At 43.1% G+C, this 17,077-nt stretch overlaps 1 protein-coding gene across 20 annotated transcripts in view; it reads right to left on the bottom strand.

Annotated features, from left to right (window-relative positions):
* PROM1 (prominin 1) overlaps positions 1-17,077 on the bottom strand; it is a 616,480-nt gene that overhangs the window by 34,687 nt on the left and 564,716 nt on the right. For 10 of the 20 annotated variants that reach the window (XM_069202406.1, XM_069202442.1, XM_069202353.1 and 7 more), the window contains 2 exons: positions 7,444-7,559; positions 6,075-6,098 (listed from right to left, as the gene is read on the bottom strand). In XM_069202406.1, coding sequence (XP_069058507.1) covers positions 6,075-6,098; positions 7,444-7,559 — 140 coding nt within the window. The remainder of the gene's footprint in view (positions 1-6,074; positions 6,099-7,443; positions 7,560-17,077) is intronic. The other 10 variants (XM_069202511.1, XM_069202502.1, XM_069202387.1 and 7 more) reach the window with 1 other exon arrangement.

Raw genomic sequence — 17,077 nt, 5'->3', positions numbered from 1 at the left:
GTCCAGCTGGGAAAACTGGCATCTCAACCCTGTGTCCGTTAAATCTTGTTTCAAGTTCATGTAGTTTGAATGTAATCAAATTCCAGTAGCAATCTGGTCTCAAACATGCCTTGAGAATTGTTTAACTTCCGACTTATGTGCTCACAGAAACTGGTTTTCTATTTACTTATGCATGTCTCTGATTTCAAAGATATGTATAGAATGCTATTTTGGGGTGCCATTAACTCCAATTATATGTTTTCAATTTTCCGTGGAGTGACTTAACTCTACCTAGTACTTCCTTTCAGTACTTCTTCAAGAGTTCCAGAAGATTTTTCTACAGTATCTGATTCATATGCTCCCATGTTATAATTATTTAAGAAACCGGTAAGTGTGAAATATTGAAAATATTGTATTGTAAACTGAGATGTGAATCTATGCAACAGTGGTAATTAACCTTTCTTGTTGTTTACAGTGCATTGCATTTTCATGATAACCAGACGTACAGACTTGCAAATTTCCATCTACGACTAACCATTAGGTCAAGAAGTGATAACCTAGTTAGCAGAGTAGTGCCGTTGTGTAGAAGAGAAAGGACCACTGGTTTTTTTCATTAGTTATTTTGTCCCTTTCTCAATTCCACCTTCTGGAGGTTGGTGAGTACTAGGAATTCTGTTCCCTGGGCTAGCCTTCTTCCAGAGCTCGGAATGGGGGGGTCTAGCATTGGCTCCAGAGCGATATCAACGGTTGAAACCAGGTCAGTGTGTGAAAGACACAGAGTGGAGTCGAGTGGCATAGAGTGGATTGTTTCCGAGTAGAGTGGCGTGGAGTGGTGCAGGGTAGAGTGCAGTTGCATACAGTGGCATAGAGTGTGATGGCGTAGATTAAAGTGGTGTAGAGTGCAGTGGCATAGAGTGCAATGTTGCAGCGTAGATTAGAGTGGCATACAGAGGACTGGCGTAGAGTGCAGGGGTACAGAGTTGAGTGTTACATAGAGAAGTGCATTGGCGTAGAGTTTACTGGCACAGAGTGCAGTGTTGCAGAGTAGAGTAGAGTGGAGTTGTGCAGAGTAGACTGTTATGGCCTAGACTGGAGTGGTGTAGAGTGCAATAGCCATGATTGTATTGGCATAGAGTAGAGTGGTAAAGGGTAGAGTGGAGAGGCATAGCATGAAGTGGCATAGAGTGCAGTGGAGTACAATGGAGTAGTGCAGAGTGCAGTGGTGTGGAATGGTGTAAAGTGGAGTGGTGCAGAGTAGAGCGGAGTGGCGTAGAGTGGAGTATTCATGGTGTTGTAGCCCACTGCCATAACAGACAACACATTTTCAATTGAAATAACCATTACATTTGCACAGACATACAGTTTTAATAATAAAACTATTCAGTCCACAGACGAAAATGTGTGGAAATTGCATCACTTCATGTAATGATTGTTTTGATCATATTAATGTATTTGTTTCCAACACACTTCAGAAATAAATAAAAAATGTGCTTTATTTGTGAAATACTAACACAGTTCACTTAAATATTGTCCTGTGGTAGAAAAAAACTCTTTCCTATCCCCAGTATCTATCAAGATTGTCACATAAATCCTCTCACTTTGAAATCAGAGAAACAAAAGTTGATTAAGCTGTCTCTGAAGACAGAGTCTGATATTTGATCTCAGCATTTGAATGCACAGCAAATGTGACAAGATAAGAACTAGATTCGCAGACCTTTTTACAGAAAGGGGGCACTTGAAAGGAAACTGTAAATACAATTTGGGCAAGGGAAGGTACTAACTGAACCTAGAGAGCCTAAAACAAATAAAGCCAGCAAATAGAAAGCAAGAAAATGTGAGTTACAAAGCCAATGGCAAGCAACGGGCAGAATGCATTCTTTGGTCAGCTCTCTTTATGTCCCCAGGATGTCTTGAGCAAACCAGACTGCTGTGCTGTCTGGTAGGCTGCGACCTAAATATGACCACACACTCACTGTTGGACTATGTGAATGGATGAATTAATTAGGTACTTGGAAAGCGCGCTGCCACTCCAGATGTAGCTTCCTGGTGCTACACAGAAATACTGACTCAAATCAGTCAAGGGAGCTAGCAGGAGATCCTCAATCTGAGAATCAGAGAGTAACAAAGTTCGTCAGGTGCAAGAAAGAGCCATGTCTTTTTAAAAATTGCTGCAGATTTGATCAATTTTAACTGCCTGGGCCGTTGATTCCATACCTTAGTGGAAAAAAAGAGAAGGTTTTACCTCCTTGAGTTTTAAGTCTAAAAGAGGGGGGTTAAGAAGATTTGCCTTGGAAGATCTCAGTGTTGTTTTAGTTGTATAGTAGGTAAATCTGATCGTTAGATATCTAGACCCAGTTGATCTGTAAACTCTGAAAGTCAATAAAAGGATTTTTAAAAGGATCCTTTTATGCACTGGAAGCCAATGTAGGGCTTACAGAGCAGCCAAGGCTGATGATCATCTGTGAACTTTCAATACGAGTCTGGCCGCCGCATGCTGCACCACCTGAAGTTTATGAATGGGTTGCTTTGAGGATCCTGCATAGACACAGAGTTTTCCTTGCAGCAATGGAAGATAATCAAAAAAACTGCCTCAAAGTTTTTATAAGGTTAAGGCAAGTCTGCTACTGCAATAAAAGTTTATTGGATGTATAGTGCCCTATGCAGACTGAAAGACTCAGACTCTCGGAGTCTAGTTAATGTGATGGTTAAAGGTACTATTTATTCAAACATGATGATAGAAAAATAAATAACTTAAGGAGGAGTCTGCATGCGGATGCATTGTGGGTTTTGAAGTGATTACGGAAACCAGAACTCAACACTAGATGGCAGGATAGTGCCAATCATGTGATCCAACGCAACCCAGGCTGCAGGTATGTTTTATTAAAATATAACATTTAGGAAGGAAGTTTTAAACCACTATGTTTATGTTTAAGAGCTCTACGTGTAAGAAAAGGGAATTTTATGCATAGAAATACGTTTTCAATGAGTAAATAAATCAGGAAGATAAATATGTGCAACTGCACAGAACAATCAGTGAGTACTCCATTAGGTTTCTTACTTGTTATGAGAATCCAAACTCTGAGTACATTTAAAAATCATAGGCAAAAACCAACATGTGGAAAAAGCAACTGCATATTCAATGTGCCAGGCTTACAACAGATCTTGACTGCACACAGAGTAGCTGTCCACAACAGTACACTCCAATTTACGTTACTCTCTGCCACTCCACTCTACTCCACTATTCGCCATTCCACTAAACGACACTCCATGCCAGTCTCCTCTGTGCCACTACTGAGGATTTCAAAAGGTGACTTATTCAGCCATTAGGCAAACAAAAATAAACAATTCCAAGGGAATGCCCAAATAGAAATGTCTGACGATCTGAATTAGGAGATTAAAGCATATAATTCCTTGGAAGATAGTGGATGTTACATTCTGAACAAATATTCAACAGTTCTGTACTGCCATCAATCACTTGCAGTCGAGACAAAAAAGAAGGCATAGCAGAGAATAATCCATGGGGGCTTCGTGTGATTTGCACATTTGACAGATACCCAAGAATGAGACATCCTGAATCAGGGTTAACAGCTTTGGACAAGTCAAAGGTGATCATGGATTGCGAAACATCCCTCAGGACATTAAGGGCCTCATTATGACCCTGGCGGTAGAGAACCGCCAGGGCCAACGGGGGCGGGAGCACCGCCGACAGGCCGGCGGTGCTCCCTTGGGCATTCTGACCGCGGCGCTTTGGCCGCGGTCAGAAAGGGAAAACCGGCGGTCTCCCGCCGGTTTTCCACTGCCCCTAAGAATCCTCCAAGGCGGCGCAGCTCGCTGCGCCGCCGAGGGGATTCTGACAATCCTTACCGCCATCCTGTTCCTGGCGGCTCGCCCGCCAGGAACAGGATGGCGGTAAGGATTGTCGTGGGGCCCCTGGGGGCCCCTGCAGTGCCCATGCCAATGGCATGGGCACTGCAGGGGCCCCCGTAAGAGGGCCCCGCTAGTATTTCACTGTCTGCGTAGCAGACAGTGAAATACGCGACGGGTGCAGTAGCACCCGTCGCACCTTCCCACTCCGCCGGCTCGATTACGAGCCGGCATCCTCGTGGGAAGGGAGTTTTTCCCTGGGCTGGCGGGCGGTCTTTTGGAGACCGCCCGCCAGCCCAGGGAAGAACTCATAATACCCTCCGCGGTCTTCTGACCGCGGAGCGGTATTATGGAGGGCGGCATCCTGGCGGGCGGCCTCCGCCACCCGCCAGGGTCGTAATGAGGCCCTAAGTATTTACTACCAATATTCCAAGACTTACTTGGGTCTAGGGGTATCCTATTGCCATAAAGGTATAATTTATCTATGACTGCAGAGGGAGTAATAAATGCTGCAATCAGTAAATGAAAAGGAAATGGCACAGATTATCTAATACCGAGAAGATATTACCGCATTTCCATCCTTCATCATGTTTAAAAGGAAAAACTTAATAAAGATCAAAGGTACACAAACCTACTATAAACGTGCAATATAGTGAAAGAAGCTGAGCCTCATCCGCCATTAAGATCTACATGCATTCATTTAATGCAAAATCAATATTCAGTTCTATACTAATAATAACAAATAATTTGGAATACATTTTCAACAAAATAAAATATTAGGTTGTATAGAGTGATCATAACTATTTCTGTGCTATTAAAACACTCCCCTAGAATGCCAAAACAGAAAACAAGAAGTCCACAATGGCCAGTGAGGAAAATGTAATATAGTTCCGTCTCATATTGACACACCAGAAGAATGAAAAGGTGCACAAAATAAGGTAATTATTAGAAATTTAAACAGATCAAAAGAACTTCACAAAAATGTGTAGAACAATGGCATGTGGAACAATCAACTTTGTGCTAAAAACTAAAGCTAAAAACAAAAGAATTGATTATAGTTCTCCGGGCAGTTTTCAAACCATTAGCTGGAGAAAGAGTTAATATGAGTACAGATAGATTTTGTTAGGTGGTAGGTTAACTGTTGTGGGAGATTCCACAAATTTAGGTGCCAAACAGTGCGACAGGGTTTTGCTGCATGGGAAAATATGTTTTGTCTGTTCCTAAGAACTAGAAATCATAGAGCTGATTAAGGAAACTGTGCACAGCATTGTGTAGCACAACTCTTTGTCGTACGACATCTACATGTTGAACATGATTACTGTAGACTTGTTTAGCTGACTGTGCAGGTAATAGCAGCATGTGTATACAATCAACAGTTACACCACATTCGGGAAACCTCATATGGGTACAGGATTGACGTGTGTTCCAATAGTGAACACATTTTTTCAGAATTAGGCACTGATCATCATGAAGGTATTTGAGCGAACCTTACCACCTTCAGTTGGCGCTATATGCCACAAATTTTGCCTGTTCTGTTCTGTTCTATTACAGTGTGCAATGTAATTTTTGCACCAGTGCTTTTTTTGCCAGCACTAATACCATTGGCGCGGGAACCAATGCCACACAAATCACCTTACTCAGAACATGATTTGCACTACTGAACATAAGAAAATTACTTTGAACTGATTAATAGCACTATCAAAGGGTTCCAATTTTTTAGATAATTCTAGACATAAATGAGCCAGAAATAGCCTACTTGCCTCCCTTTTCCTCCAACAATTCATCACTGTGGCAAACTGTAAGCATAGGGATAAATTGAAGCAGTGATATATAGTCAACAGTTTGTTATTCATATGTAAGATTGGATTCACGCAAAATGGACTGCATACCCAATACATACATATACAATGAGTCTTACTAAAGGGCTGCAGTTTTGTAATTATGATTATTATTTGATATTTAGGGCATTTGACCCCATATATTTTTATAGCTGCGGATAAGCTGGACCATTTATTAATGAAAGCAACATCTAAGTTTGGTAGGGGTGACACTGTATTACAAGACTGGCTATTTAATGCTTTGTTATTTTCAAGATGAGAAAATGTATTTGAGAGAAAAATTACAAAAACAAGTGTAAAGAAAAGAACTGCTTCTAGGTTTTAAAAATTGATTTATACACCCCAACACCCATTCCATTTGAAATTCTGTAAGTTACAGTAAAAAAGTCTTACTTTTTCATGGGTACAATTTCAACACTACAAAATATAAAAAAGCAAATGGTTAATTAAAAATACTTAGTACTAGAGGAACAAGGCTTGCATGTCATGATGTCCATTTTGATGTTCATACACATGGCATTTCTAAAATTTATTTCATAAAACTGGGTCCCATCGAAAGGTTTAGCCACACAATTACATGTGAAATGGCAAACAATGATAGTGCGATGTGCGAAGTCATAAACAAAAATGGCAACGAAAGTCAAAACATAGATTAACAAAATATAGTAAAAATAGTTATCATATAGTAAAATGCCAGGTTCCCGAGACGGAGGAACTGTAATTGAGAAATGAGAAATTAGATTAAATACAGGCTCAAAATAACACAGAAGCCAAAAGTGAATAATTCAACACAGAACGGATCAGTTGATGTAGCACTGGAGGTTTTAGTTTTGAAATGCAATGCAACAAAACTGTCTAATTGAGCATCAGTGTAAAAGACAATGCCAATGCGCACTGATTTCACTCTTGTGGTTTTTGGCATGGTTTTTGGCAGTTCCTAACAGGATATGGATTTGTAAACTGGTCCATACCCTCCAAGGGCTGCATTATACAGATAGCGCTCTGCCTAGGCTGAACTCCAGTGCACACGTAAGTCTATGGGACAGTGGAAGACTGAAACACTGAAGTGAATCGCAACAAATGTGCTGTTCTCAGAGTAGGCACAAACCCGGGCCTGCAGTGGGAACAGCACATTTGTGAGAGATAGGCAGGCTGTTTAAAGCCGCTGGTATGTCTTTCACTGTGCAGGCTGCAATGGGCAAAGCCCCCAGGGAATTGGGGGAACACCCCCTTTAAATCCTGCTAATGCATATTTAGCACAGGCTCAATCTGTATTACAGAAGAGGCTGTGTAAGAGTCTGTGGTCCATTCTATAATACTAAAGTGTACCAGGGGCTCGGAGAACCTGTTGCACCACTAGGGCACTTATTGTAATACATCCCCAGATGTTTGTGAGTGCTTGCTTTCATCTTGATAGAGACTGATTAACCTAGCATTTCAAACACTACACAATGTCAGAGAGCAAGACAGTGGGTATTTTACGTCACACAATTTTACCATCATTTGGGGTAAAGGAATACATCAATATTTAATGCAAAAGACACACATGCAATATATATAATGTTCCACTGAGGAGCTATTGAGAAAAGTGAACACTGTTTGTGATCCATTATCATATCCAGCACATCCCAATCAATGGTTTCACGTCATTTCAAAAGTAATACGGTTACCAAATACCAAAAACGTTTGGTTTTCAAGTAGAAATTATTTTGTTAAACTGACTTTTTAAGCTTAAGTCATTGTCTTTCTATAGAATACTTACTCATCATACACGTCTTCTGTGTCCATTCTGCGGTAGAATTTGGCCAATTTTACAGCAAAAATGATGGCAGGAATTAAAAATATTGTTGCGCCTCCCAAGCCAAACCAAATTGCATTCTAAAAATGAAAGGAAAAAAATGAAAATGGAACTTTAATTTTAGGTTGTAAAGGTATATAAAACAATTGCTCCTCAAATAATACATTGACTCTGGAAACATATATATTCACAAGAGTGCACATGTATCTAAAATCATTTTTTGCTTTGAGATTTTATAGTGTGCATGCACATATCTAGTTTATTTAAGGGAGTTGCACAAGAACTCATTGGTTCATTCTTTTTTTATGAAACATTTTCATTGGTAATTATGGTAAGCATTAAACATTACAGTCAAAATGATTGATGCATTTCATCATTTTACTACAACATGTAAGTAGGTTACAGACTTTCATTAACTCATATATCGTCAGGTGTCCAAAGTGGTCATGTCTTTCCCTTTTAGGTGAGGCCGCAGTATTGTGCCCAGTCACCCCATTTATTCTTTTGCGTTTGTGGGCATCGTCTAGCTACATATATGGTTGGTTGAAAGAGTCTGCAGTTGTCCATGCTGGTTTTCCATTTTTTTGTGTTTGGGTCGTCTAGATGCCTCCAGTCCTGTTCTCACTTTACCAGGGCAATCTTTAGATCCAGAAATGCTCCCTGGTATCTAGTGAGGTTCAAATGTTCTAAATTATTTAAAAGTGCCACCTGTGGGGTGAGTGTAATATGTCTGTTAGGCACTTCTACCAATGCCCATCTAGTCTCTTCACAGAGGCTTTGATGATACCACAATCATATACTGTATGGTAGAAGTCTTCTTCCCTTAAACTACATTGAATGCATATTGAAGAGGAGTCCCTGGGCATACACCATAATCTTCACATGGTGAAGTACACTTAGAAGAGCTATTTGAAATGTATTAGATGGAACCTGTAGAGATAGTAATTTTCCTGGGTGCCATGAGGGTCTCTCACCAGTATGTGTCTTCCAGGATTCCTAGGTTCACCCCAAAGCTTTGTCTGGGGATGTGAACGGTATTATGGGTATGATCAATGACCTGAATATCTTAGATAGAGCCTGATTATGACCTTTGCGGGTGGGATACTCCATCACAAACTTGTAACTTGTAATACGGTGTTAGACTTTTAATCCTTGGCGTGGTCTCCCTTAAGTTTTTGCCTCTGTTCCCGATGGTTGTTGATGTGTGTAGGCCTGTCCCTCTCATAGGTTAACATGGGGGCTACCTTTAAATCTGATTAAAGTGTAGATTCTCTTTGGGAGTGGATGACATGTGGAGTTTGGGGTCTCTGAGCTCACAATGTAAAAATACATCTTTAGTAAAGTTGATTTTAAGATTGTGTGTTTAAAAATGCCACTTTTAGAAAGTGAGCATTTTCTTGCATATGTCATTTCTGTGACTTTGCCTGTTTGTGGATTCCCTGTCTGGGTCAGTTTGACAGTAGGGCTGGTTGCACCTCACACTAGACAGTGACACAAAGGGAGCTGGGGTGTGGCCTGCATATTCTGATGAGCCATCTGTGCTAGGAGGGAGGGGAGGAGTGGTCACTCACACCTGAAAGGGCTGTGCCTGCCCTCACACAATGCAGTCTCCAAGCCCCTGGTGAGTGTCTGAGGCCTGGCGTGGGCAAGGCAGGATTTCACATTCAAAAGAGACTTTACTTTGAAGTAGGCCTACTTCAAAAGAGAAATTGGGTATAAGAAGGGCACCCAAAACCACAGACTTTAGAAACCCTTCTGGAAACCAAGAGGAACCTCTGCCTGGAGAAGAGCTGAAGAGCTGAGGAAGAAAAGCTGCCCTGCCTGTGACTGTGCTTTGTGGAGCTACCCTGCAGTTGCTGCTTCTGCCAGAGTAGGAGGGCAAAGACTGGACTTTGTGTGCCTTCCATCTTGAGAAGAAATCTCCAAGGGCTTGATTTAGAGCTTGCCTCCTGTTGTTTGAAGTCTCAGGGACAGCAAAGACTTCTCATTGCCAGCACCTGGAGTCCCTGGAGAGAATCCTACTCTGCCATGTGGTGCCCATCCAGCTCCTGGGACCCTGAAAGGAGAAGATGGCAGCCTAAAGACAAGGAAATCCACGCACAGAGCACTGTGCGGGGAAAAGATCGATGCGACTTCGATCTGCGGCTGAAGAAACGACGTGCCGCTGGCTCCGTAGCTGAGAAACAACACTCGCAGGAAACGCGACCGAAGAATCATTGCACGGAGCAGGAGAAATGATGCGCAGCACCGCTGATGGAGGCTGGGAGATCACAACCTGCGCTTCGGGGTTTTCGGATCATCCTGCGACTGGATTTCTGACTCAAGTACTGCTGGGCGTGGAAAAACAAGCCCAGACCCAAGAGTGCTGACTGTATCGATGCATTGCTCTCCTGCGGAGAGAGGAAACAACGTGCCCCGACCCGGAAAAAGGAAAAACAACACAAGGTACCGCTTGTGAGTGGAATCAACGCATCGCAAGCCCTTATTGACGCGCACTCTTCCGTGCGGGGTTATTTTTGATGCACCTAAGGTACTTTTTCACGCTGACAGCGTTAGTGTGTTTTAGAAACTACTTAAAGACTCTTTTTGATTTTTAATTGATAACTTGACTTGTGTATTGTGGATTTTTGTCGTTTTGGTCTTGTTTTGTTTAGATAAATATTTCCTATTTTTCGAAACTGGTGTTGTGTCATTTTGTAGTGTTTTCATTAAGTTACTGTGTGTGTTGGGACAAATACTTTACACCTAGCACTCTGAAGTTAAGCATACTGCCCTGCCAAGCTACCAAGGGGGTAAGCAGGGGTTAGCTGAGGGTGATTCTCTTTTACCCTGACTAGAGTGAGGGTCCTTGCTTGAACAGGGGGTAACTTGACTGTCAACCAAAGACCCCATTTCTAACATACGGCACATAGGATATCCGTCATGTTTGTGATGGAGTATCCCATCCACCAAGGTCATAATCAGGTCCTTAGTCTGCTCCTTAGAGCCAATTAATAATTAGCATGATGTGCGCTGCCTGAAAGTAAGGGGTGAAATCTGCCATCCCAAAATGTCCATCAAATGGGGACTGACAACATTTGGTTAGTGATACTGTGGGTATTCACTTTTTCCACATGCAACAGGGTCCAAGAGTGCTTGGAGAGACCTGTTTCACATGTAGTGAAGTGGGCAGCAGTGGTGGGCCCAACCTCCCTGCAGCGCTATTAAAGCACCATCACCTCGTGCAGCACGGGATGCTACACTGTCTGGGTAGGGGAATACCTCTCTCAGAGTGCATGGAGAGCCCTGTTTCACCTGGAGTGTGGGGGTAGAAGAGGTGCACCCCTAACCCTGCTTGCAGCAGTACTACTGAAAGGCCATTATGCCCACGCAGTCAGTAGCAGACCCATCTGTGCCCAGGGGAGGCTGGGCTGGGCTACCCCTCTTGGCCCTCGAACTCTTGATCTCACTGATTATCATCAGTCTGCTTTCCTGAAAGTCAAGTAATGAGTAAAAGGAAAACAACATTATAGACTAATGGCAAAACATGCACTCAGAGTAACACTTTGGCAAATTTCCTCTCAAGTGTGATAAGGGTAATTAACATAGAATGAAGCACAACTGAGGCAAGAATCGAAGCCTCAACCCGAACAGCAAAGTACATAGATTGTGCTTGCCTATCAAGTACTGGGGAAAAAGTTTGTCAGTCTCCTTCAAGGGGCCCGCAGGGAAACCTTGTGTTTCAATGGACACTCATTTAATTGATCATTCACATCCTTCTTCTCCTCCCTTAATTGACAATTTACCGCCAGCCAAGAAAAAGAAGAAAGACAAGAGGATCCCTGGCAAGCAAACTCCTGACCCATAAGCTATTGAACTCACTGACATGGACCATGCAGATGTAATGGGGAAAGACGCCCTGTGAGCAGCTTTATGACACTGTAGGATGCTATTATTAAACACATGAGTGCCCTATTTTCAGAATTTGAAGGGCAATGGAGAGTGAGATTGGATAACTGACTAGTAGTGTAAAGACAGTGGAACTATCAGTAGCCTCCTGTATGGAATCTGTCAGTTAAATACCATCACTGATGACTGTGAGGATGCTGCACTCCCAGTGGGATAAGATCAATCATCAAGTAAAATTGCCCTGGATTTGACAAATAAGGACTTTGCCGCTCGACAAGAAAAGTAGACACAAGTCAGCTAATAATATGAGGGACTAAAGAACGATATTACCACAGACAAGCTTAGGGTTAGTGGGAGATAATCTTAATAGCTCAACGAGTACACGGGGTGGGGAGAGGCAGAAAATGCTGCGATGGGAACTGTATTGTTATCAATTTTAGATGTCCAAGGGCAGTCGAGTTGAGTTTATGTGGTTACAGGCCCACAACCCCTTGCCCCTCACAGATGAATGTTGTACCCTTTGGTTTCTCTTATAAACCACAAGTGTGCTTCCCTCGTATGCAAAGGTTACTTATAAACCTTCCATTGACCAGTTTAGGGATGGTTTTAACTAATCTATTGTAAATCGCTTTAGGTGTCTGAACGAGTATAACAACTCTGAATGGCCGCTTACATGGCCAGGTTAGGTAATGATTCTACTCCAGTTCCGGTCCCCGGGGGTGTTGCTCTGGGGTTGGAGAAATGACCAAGGGATATAGCCATTATTACAGAAAGTGAGGGAGGGAACCAATGCCGGGCCAATTCTCCCAGCCAGACCAATAGTAAAATTGTTGTAGAATCTACGCAGATAGTGCCAGGAATTAGGGTATCATGGTTTTCGCAAAAAATTGGTTATCCTCTTCTGGAATGTGGCAGGGCTGAAGAGTAAACTGACCAATCCGATAACGAGTGGATCGATGTTAATCTAGGATTTCAGGTTCTCTGTTATCAGGAGACGTGAGTGATTGATGCTGATGAAGCAGAAAATGAAGGTTTTGATTTATTAACGCTTAAACGTAGTGCTGAAATAATCATGTGTGACTTTAACCGAACTAATAAAGTTTGTACGGGGACAAAATGTGCCCTCAGAGTAGTTTGCCATCATTTATACGCGAGCTTTATATAACGTGGTGTATTAGAATTGCACTAATCCGACATAATCATAAACGTGTGCTACGATTTGCTTGTTTGAATTGCTTTAGCTTAGCATGACTTTAGCGGAGGCTTTGGCCTAGTTGCCCGGTCTCACGGTTTAGGTGCTCGTATTTTTCCACTGTGCTAATAAACGTGTATTTTTGCTTGAAGCTGTACTTTTCCACAGAAACTGTTCACATGCTTATCTTAAGGTTTCGTGCCAGCCTGGCATATTTTCTCCTTACTTCAAGGTCGATTTGCAGGTGCGGACAATGGAGGCTCTGAAAGTGAGCTAATTGGTAGACAATGTTGCAACTTGCGTACCCATCTCCAAGGATAATGTATGCTTAAGTAAAAGCTTGAGAACGGTTGTTTTTGATTGGACAATTTGAAGCTAACCTATGAACCCTCCAATGGAAGACCCTACTGGACTTGACTGTTGTCTATAAAAACCAGGTGCACGAGATGAAACTCTCTCTATCATCGGACATCCCGCCATTTTGACTTCGTAGCTATTATGGCCCACTTTGCTGCGACGCCATTTTGAAAGAGACTTTGATTCTTTCTCTGATCGAGAGAAAGAGACTTTAAATGATTCTTGCCCTAGAGACTGTAACTTTGATTCGATCCCTTTGCATGAAGTAATAGTTTTACCTTGCCGCCGTGAGGAAATTGCCCCGTTCACCCCTGCCCCTTTGCCCCGTCTCATGCTGATCAAGAAACGGTACCCATGCTGACCGATGAACGGTACCTGTGAGACGAAGACTTCCTTGATTGCTGATCGTAATTGGTAAATATGAAAGGAAAATTGTAAAATTGCATTGTGTTTCTTTTAGGTAACCAACTGCTGATTTTGATAAGGTCCCTAGTTAGGAGCTTTTCCTAAATTAATGTTGCTAAATTGTTTTCGCATGAAGCCCCACATGCCGATGCTAATTTGAGGTTAGACGAGGGTTCCATATGTCGCACGATGCAATTTGAGATCTTGTTATGCTGACTAAATGTATGCAATTAGTTCATTACAGATTATCGTATTAGTGATTTGCATTGCTATTATCGAATGCCTTGTGATTCAAATGCTACATAGATTGCACCTGTTTCGCCGCTATGGACAGCTATTAATGTTCATATATGTTTATCATTTGGTGTTGAGACACATTTATATTGTGCTAGCTTTGTTAATATAGGGAAATAAAATTCACTAACTTTGAATAAACTGGTGTGGTTATTCCTGACTGAAAGGTCAGGGTTCGCCGAAATGTATTCTGGATTAATTGTTAAGTGCTATGTCTATCAAGGTATTGCCTATGTTCGTTATTGATTATTGATTAGAGGGAGTTGATCGATTAAGAGTACAGAGAGTTCCCACTTAGTCAAAAGATTCATCGGCCTAAAGAGCGTCCGGACACAAATAAACTATTACTACGGACCGCTCTATCAGTAGATGGTAGCAGAGGACGGTTACGTCTTTTGGGACCCTGTACTCTTAAAGTACATGGTGTTGAATTAACGGTTACGCATTTTGAGACCCCACTCGAGAAGTTGAATTAGATTTTTCTTAGATAAAACTGATTGACAGAATGATGATGGGCTAGGTCCACCGCGACTTTCCCGGGATCTCGGAGCTTGCGAATGGAGAGAACGGAGGTGTGGAAACAGCGTTGGCGGTACTAGTGATGGTGTGAGTGAAGTTAGGGTTTTGCGCTTGCACAGCTTATTGCCGCAGGGTGTGTGAAAAGGCTGCGAGGATTTTTCTTTTTAGGGAATAGCGGAGGTGCGACTCCGAGTGTAGAAGTAGAGAAGTCGTCGAACTTCATAGAAATAGCGGAGGTGCGGCTCCGAGTGTGAGAGTAGGGAAGTCGTCGAACTTCATGTGCGTGTGGCGCTTTGTGCATAAAAAGGTCCACGTGGTTGTTGTTGTTGAGACGGGCCCTGCGAGGTCAAGAGACTCCGGAGTATGTTGATCCATGTTGTGGTCTGGGCGGTTTAGTAGGTTGATCGGGCGTGGTCAACAAGTCGGTACGTGTGTTAGGGAGTGAAAGAAACTTCGACTTCGGGCTTTGACAAGATTCTAAGTGCACTAGAATAGATCATTGACAAGTTGAGAGTAGGTCTGCGGGTCAGATTTGCTTGCGAACGTGGGGACTGAGAAAGACGGAATAGCGGCCGAGGCTAGTGAAAGGTCCCTAAGGTCCTGAAGCGATTGTGTTACCCATCCTGTAGTAAACCGACAGATCTGTTTTATTTTTGGTAGCTCGCGATACATGCAAAAAGTTGTTACGAAAAGAGCTGAGTGAAGGAAGACTAGCCGCGAGGCTTTGTCAGCCGCAGTGTGTGTGTGTGACGTCACTAGGAGCCGCGCTGGGATAGGTTGGTTGCAGAGAAGGGTCACACACGGATTGGACCCAGTCCGTGGGACTCGATTGGAAGGGGAAAGGCAAGCGAAGAGTATTCCAGGAATTAAAGTCACCCATTGATTACAAACTTTGTGAAATAAAAGACGAGAAAATGAAATTCTTTAAAGCATTCAGGAGTGCGATGAAGGGGGAGTCTTACATTAAAGCGAGCGTAGGAGAGGAGACGCCGCCCGAGGGTACACCAGCTTACATTGTAATGGAAGAGAAGGGTGTAGCTCCGTGCCTTTGGCTAAAGCAATGGCACAAACTGACAGAGAAACATGGGAGCGTAGCGTTCCCGATACATGGGACATTCAATATAAGGATTCTAGAGAATTTGAGGTTCACGATGTACGACATGAAGGTGCCTCCAAGGCCAGCCCAGTTTGAGGCTCTAGCGATTTGGGAACTAATGGCCAGACAGCAACAGCAAAAGAAGTTTGAGACAAGGATGAGAAAGGTAGAAAAGACACTAGCGGATGCTAGGTGGGATAATGCACAGAAGGTGTGGAGGTCAGATGTATTGCAGGGGATAAAATTGTTTCCAGCAATTACTAAGGAGGAAGAGGAGACAGGTAAGAAAGCTACCTGTAAGACGGACAGGAAGTGTTCCAAGGATAGAGAGGACGAGGAAAAGTTGAGAAGAGAAGAGGAGTTAGAGGATGAGGAGTTAATAATGCAATTGCTGAACGACCGTCCACCACCTTATGCGGAGGATGGACAAGGTCCAAGTACCAGTTCTGCCCCTCCGGCACCGGTACAGAACAGTGAAACCCAGAGTTCAGGAGCGTCATCGGGATCTAAGGACCCGAGTTTATTGTTTACCCCGCAGATACCGCAGGTTAGGAGAATATATCCAGATGTGCCCATGTTGAAACCAGCAGAAAATTATCAGCCGCAGATGCCAGGGTACTACAGCAGTGACAACAGTGGAGGAACAATTCTAGAACCAACCGTAAGGGGAGTACAGAATGGTTACAACCAAACAATGGGACAAGCTGAATCAACTCAGTTTATGCTGCCCCAGAAGCAGATACAGGGAGGAAACGCACATGCTCAGATGACGGGGAGTCAGATGGGCATGCCGGCAATGATGACCCATGGTGTGGGCATGAACATGCCACAGAACATGGGAAATGGACAGAACCCAGACGCGATATCACTACCCATTACTGTAGGTCCACCAGTACCTCTGTATAGTCAGCCTAACTTGGGTATGAGCGGTCAGGGATCAATGCTCCAGAATGGGACCGAAAGGAGGTGCATAGAAAACACTCCAGGGATAACTCCGATAGCGGCTCAACCCAATGGACCCGGATCCTTGATGGAGTTTAGTCCCATATGTGCTCAGTCAACACTGGTGAGGTCGAGCCCCACACTGATAATACCTCTAACATCGAATACTGAAAAGTTGCCGCAACCATCAATGGCAGTCGATGTGAATGCCACGCTGATGGGGGTGAATGCGCAACAGTTGACACAATGGTTCAACAGTCTAAACTCCACACAAAATTCAGCCAGTGGGAAAGGAGAAGACTATATGAATAGGGTTAGGTTGAACATGGAAGCACAAGAATTGGTGGAAGGGACCATGGGTGTGAACAGGTTGGAGTCCTACACAGAAGAAGAGCTGAGGTATCTATGTCCCAGGATTACGAAGGAAGTGAACAAGGTACATAAAAGTTTGCAGGAAGTAGCGGACAGAAACGGGATTGACATAGGCAAGATGAAACACTTGAGCAGAAGCTATAGGTTAGATTTTGGGACCACAGATTTTGAACACATGAGGTCAGCAGGCATGAAGACACACCTTAGAGAATTGCTGCAGAGTGCACAAGTGTGGAGGTGCTTAGACAAATGGGAAAGCAGGTGGGTAAAGAGAAAGGAAAAGAGGAGGGACAGTGCTACAGAGCACAATGAGAAAAGACCGCAGAGTAGTGATACAGTAACAATGTTACCAATGAGGGAGACAGCAGGGGGAAAATTAGTACATGTACCATGGCACAGAAGCGATATTCAGTCTTTTACGGACGATTTTCCCAAACTGAGAGAGAAACCGATCGAATGGTATCAACAGACCGACAGGTTTGTGAAGCTTGCCAAATGTCTCTGGGAAGATCTGAACACCCTCTTTGAGATTG

Source organism: Pleurodeles waltl, chromosome 1_2 (assembly GCF_031143425.1).
Source record: "Pleurodeles waltl isolate 20211129_DDA chromosome 1_2, aPleWal1.hap1.20221129, whole genome shotgun sequence".
Lineage (NCBI taxonomy): Eukaryota > Metazoa > Chordata > Amphibia > Caudata > Salamandridae > Pleurodeles > Pleurodeles waltl.
The sequence above is the reverse complement of the archived record's forward strand: the minus strand, read 5'-3'. Positions and strand labels throughout refer to the sequence as shown.